The sequence below is a fragment of the Protopterus annectens genome, chromosome 12.part0, assembly GCF_019279795.1.
Source record: "Protopterus annectens isolate FY-2018-M chromosome 12.part0, PAN1.0, whole genome shotgun sequence".
Classification (NCBI taxonomy): domain Eukaryota; kingdom Metazoa; phylum Chordata; order Ceratodontiformes; family Protopteridae; genus Protopterus; species Protopterus annectens.
In genome coordinates, this window is record NC_056746.1 from 191,736,945 (window position 1) to 191,742,944 (window position 6,000).

Sequence of the window (6,000 nt, forward strand, 5' to 3'; positions counted from 1 at the left end):
AGTGCGTGGAAGGGTTGAAAAGGAATCACATCCTATACCCATGTCTTGAGAAGCCCAGCAGGCAAAATTTCTTATACATGCATGGCAGGACCAGTAGCTCCTTCTCAAAGGGGTGTAAATGCTGTTTTCCCTTGCTCTTTCAGACACCAGTAAATTATTTACATAAGTAATTTGCCAAAGACATCATGAGGTGACAGATGTCAAACCCTAAGAGTTTCAGAGGGCAACCATGACAACAGGAGTCCCCAAGATATCTTGACTGTAAGAAGGCACTGACCAAGGCAAAGCCCAGAATGGCTCCAAGAAAAGCCTCAGATGTGTTTGGTACAAACAGAACTCGCATTCAGGGAAAAGTCCCAAAGTTTGAGGCAGCAGAGGATGAACTGGAGAGTTACCTGCAGTTCTTCCTCAGAGTTAAGCCTGTAGAAGGCAATAACCCAGTTACAGGTAGATGATGGATGCCCATGGTGCCTTAGAAATGCCACTGCTAGGGCCAGAATCTTGTAAACATAATGGGAACAGTGAACAGCCCAAAGGGGAAGAACACTATATGGAAGTTCCCTGCCCTAAACTTAAGGAATCTCTGCTGCTCTGAATAATGAAACATGCAAACAGGCAAGCTGATGTCCAAAGTGACCATTAATACTCTTTGCATCAATAAGAGAATACAGAATGAAGATTCCCAACTTGAGCACTTACAGGTTTACTTGATTGCCAAGTAGGTCTCCATGGCTGTTCTACTTATGGGACAAGAGAACGTGAATGTGAATAAATGGCTCTAAGCATGGAGGTGGTGAAAGGGTAAGGTCAACTTCACATGATCTGCCATAATGTAAAGTATCCCCATAAGGAGGAGAAAGGGTCTTGAATTTTATACTGTAATAAGAAATGTCCAGAAATGTAATCTCATTTTGTTCTGAACAGTCAGTAAACATCCCAAAAAATGGGAGAAGAGGCAAGCAAGTGGGAAGTCTGTCTTGGGCATAATCGTGATCACACAGAACCCTGTGGAGCCACTGCCACAAGGCATTCCCACCCTCAACCTTTTATTACACTTCTACCTTTTTGTGAAGGCTTTCTGCCTGGCCAACTTCTTGCTCGATGTCGGTTTAACAGTTAAAGCACTTTTTTGTCCAAGCAAATCCATTTCTTTTTCTTTGAAAATTTCTTAGGGGGACCTTTAACATCCTCTGGCAGGGACTGAATGCTCTAATAAGCCTGTTTTCTAATGATAAACATGGAACAACTGTAAAATAGTGTTCTACTCATATTTGAAATGTCTGACCCACCTAAATGTGTCACATGGACCAACTTGGAAATCTGAATTATCAGAGTCTCATCTAATCACTGAAGCTGGTTCACTTTCTTTGGACCTGTACTTGAAATTTTGTCATGTGGATCAGGTGACTAAGATCTGAAGGCAGGGATGGCTAGTGTGTGGAACACCCCCAACCTATCCAGTATTTTATTCTCCCTGTAGGGTGGGAGAGGTTTGAGGTCAGAACCAATTTGGAGCCCCTAGTACAAAGAAATTAATCCATAGCAGTGTCCTTTTGATTGTTGCATGCATACATACTGAAAGTCCAGTGATTCTTGCAGAAGCTGTTAGATCTCCAGCCCTAAAGATGATGCCTTGAAGGAAATTACCAAAAGCCTTGAATACTGGCAGGGAGTACATCAGTGGGCTTTGACTCACGCAGGCTCAGCAAATCCAGTTATTTTTTTTTTCGTTCTGACCTCACCATGGGTTCCCATTTGAAGTGTTTCGTCATTAAACCCTCCTCAAATGAGACTGGGGGGGGGGGTCCAGGGGAGACTTGCAGAATGTTGCACAAGCAACATTAGTGCTAAGAACATCTGGGAAACATATGCCAAGTCTTAAATGTCTTCTAGGAATAAGCTAATCCTCAGAGCAGAGTGCCCAAAGCGAAGTACCACACAAAGAAATGCTATACAAGCTATGCCTCATAACAAAAAGCTCTTCAACTTCTTAAGAGTCTGACTACACCAAGTGAAGGTGCAAGACTTAGTCATAGGAATGGGGGCTATATGGCATACAAAGTGGACTTTCTGCTCTTGCATCCCCTCTTCCAGGAAAAAGAGGAGAATTGCCACTTGGGCTTTGCCTACTGGATGCACATCTGCAATCCAGTCTTATCCTTAGGATGAGTGACACACACACAGACCGACCGACACACACACACACACACACACACACCGACCGACACACACACACACACACACACACACACACACACACACACACCGACACACACACACACACACACACACCGACCGACACACACACACACACACACACACACACACCGACCCACACACACCGACACACACACACACACACACCGACACACACACACACACACACCGACCGACACACACACACACACACACACACACCGACACACACACACACACACACCGACACACACACACACCGACACACACACACACACGACACACACACACACCCGACACACACACACACACACACACACCGACCGACACACACACACACACACACACACCGACACACACACACACCGACCGACACACACACCGACACACACACACCGACACACACACACCGACACACACACACCGACACACACACACCGACACACACACACCGACACACACACACCGACACACACACACCGACACACACACACACACACACACACACACACCGACACACACACACACACCGACACACACACACACACACCGACACACACACACACACACACCGACCGACACACACACACACACACACCGACCGACCGACACACACACACACACACACCGACCGACACACACACACACACACCGACCGACACACACACACACACACACACGACCGACACACACACACGACCGACACACACACACGACCGACACACACACACGACCGACACACACACACGACCGACACACACACGACACACACACGACACACACACACACCGACCGACACACACACACACCGACACACACACACACCGACACACACACACACCGACCGACACACACACACACACCGACCGACACACACACACCGACCGACACACACACACACACACACACACACACACCGACCGACACACACACACACACACACACACACACCGACCGACACACACACACACACACCGACCGACACACACACCGACCGACACACACACACACCGACCGACACACACACACACACACCGACCGACCGACACACAGACACACACACAGACCACACACACAGACCGACCGACACACACACACACAGACCGACCGACCGACACACACACACAGACCGACCGACACACACACACAGACCGACCGACCGACACACACACACACACAGACCGACCGACACACACACACACAGACCGACCGACACACACACACAGAGACCGACCGACACACACACACCGACCGACACACACACACACACACACCGACACACACACCGACCGACACACACACACACCGACCGACACACACACACACAGACCGACACACACACACACACAGACCGACCGACACACACACACACACCGACACACACACACACACACCGACCGACACACACACACACACACCGACCGACACACACACACACACCGACCGACACACACACACACACACCGACCGACACACACACACCGACCGACACACACACACACCGACCGACACACACACACACACACACACACACCGACCGACACACACACACACACACCGACCGACACACACACACACACACCGACCGACACACACACACACACACCGACCGACACACACACACCGACCGACACACACACACACACACCGACCGACACACACACACACACACACCGACCGACACACACACACACCGACCGACACACACACACACACACACACTGTACACACACACAGACCGACACACACACCGACCGGCACACACACACACGCACCGAGCGACACACACACACGCACCGACCGACACACACACACGCACCGACCGACACACACGCACACGACACACACCGACACACACACACACACACACACACACAGACCGGCACACACACACACACACACACACACACAGACCGACACACACACACACACACACACACACACACCGACCGACACACACACCGACCGACACACACACCGACCGACACACACACCGACCGACACACACACCGACCGACACACACACACACGCACCGACCGACACACACGCACCGACCGACACACACACACACGCACCGACCGACACACACACAGGCACCGACACACACACACACACAGACCGGCACCGACACACACACACAGACCGGCACCGACACACACACACAGACCGGCACCGACACACACACACAGACCGACACACACACAGACCGACATACACACACACAGACCCGACACACACACACACACACACACACACACAGACCGACACACACACACACACACACACACACACACACAGACCGACACACACACACACACAGACCGACACACACACACACAGACCGACACACACACACACAGACCGACACACACACACACAGACCGGCACACACACACACACAGACCGGCACACACACACACACAGACCGGCACACACACACAGACCGACACACACACACACAGACCGACACACACACACAGACCGACACACACACAGACCGACACACACACACAGACCGACACACACAGACTAAAGTCTTAACAGTCAGTTCCTTATCAGTCAGAACCATCAAATTCTATGCAGAAGACTGAATAGTTTTAGCAAAAGCCACATCTCAAAATATCTAGAGGAATCCATTATCCACGCTGCAAGGGATCAGTTAAATGATAGAGGACAGCAGCTAACACAGATCAAAAGCCCAAGAGCTGGGAAACCCTCACTAGTTATAGCATCATAGACTCATCAAAAACAATGGAAGTGATCTTCTGCTCCACCACCATCTGGCTTCAAAGTCCTTTTACTGTTGCATTTCTTAAGGTAATTTTCTACAGATTTTGTTTGGAAGCCAAGGACCATCTCCGTATCAGATCCTATACTGAAGCTTGAGTAACCACATCTAGCTTCTGCTCCAAGAGAGGCTTCTCGACTCCTACTGGGTTTCCACCTGAATGCAAACAACCTGGTAGTGGAGAAGGGCTCAATACACATCTTTTATAAGATGTGACACCTGAAGTTACAAAGCTTTTGCAAACCCACACAAGGTATGCCATAGGGCAAATAAAAGTTCTTAGAAATTCACACAAATGACAATTACTAATAGGAGTTCTGTACACAGCAGTCATCTGAGGCCGAGATCAGGCTAAGAAACCACAAACTCTTTCCGTAAAATATACCCTACACCTCTAGCAAAAAAAGGCAGACTGCTCCTTTTAACCAGGATATAGACATATGTGGTATGCTTAGGAAGAGACAGCCTATGCCAAAATATCTGTGGCTACGGCTGATTTCCCTACATACTACAGCAACAGTGATCTACATAAACGTATGGAAGTGAACTAAGCAAGCTTGCAGTTGCCCACGACAGAAAAGGTTACAGTTTAAGTGAACTTACTAATAAAAAAAGTAGTGGCTTAGGTAGGCAAGAATGGCAAGGAATTACACATTTCATCAATGGAGACCTCAACAATACCTCTATTTCAAAAAATATCCACAACCCAAAACAAAAAGGTCAGATACATAAAGGATCAACCGCGGCTTCTACAGGACTGCAAATATTTAGACTACAGGCCTGAGGAGAGAAAAAAAAAAAAAACTCTGGCCTGTCATCAGCTTCTCTGCTAATAAGGATGAAGACCAAGTAAAATGTCTTATTCAGTATTTTAGAAACAAAAAAGAAAAAAAAAACCCTGGAAAATTTTCAAAAAATTTTAAAAAAAAAAAGACAAATCAAAAAAAGCACAGAACCCCAAAGATCAAAATACACCCACAAAAAGTTGAAACATGCTCCTTTTTTTTAAAACAAA

At 48.3% G+C, this 6,000-nt stretch overlaps 1 protein-coding gene across 1 annotated transcript in view; it reads left to right on the plus strand.

Annotated features, from left to right (window-relative positions):
- PLK1 (polo like kinase 1) overlaps window positions 1-6,000 on the plus strand; it is a 592,954-nt gene that overhangs the window by 108,129 nt on the left and 478,825 nt on the right. Inside the window, exon 5 of the mRNA XM_044089232.1 lies at window positions 95-114. Within this exon, the coding sequence (XP_043945167.1) occupies window positions 95-114 (20 nt within the window). The remainder of the gene's footprint in view (window positions 1-94; window positions 115-6,000) is intronic.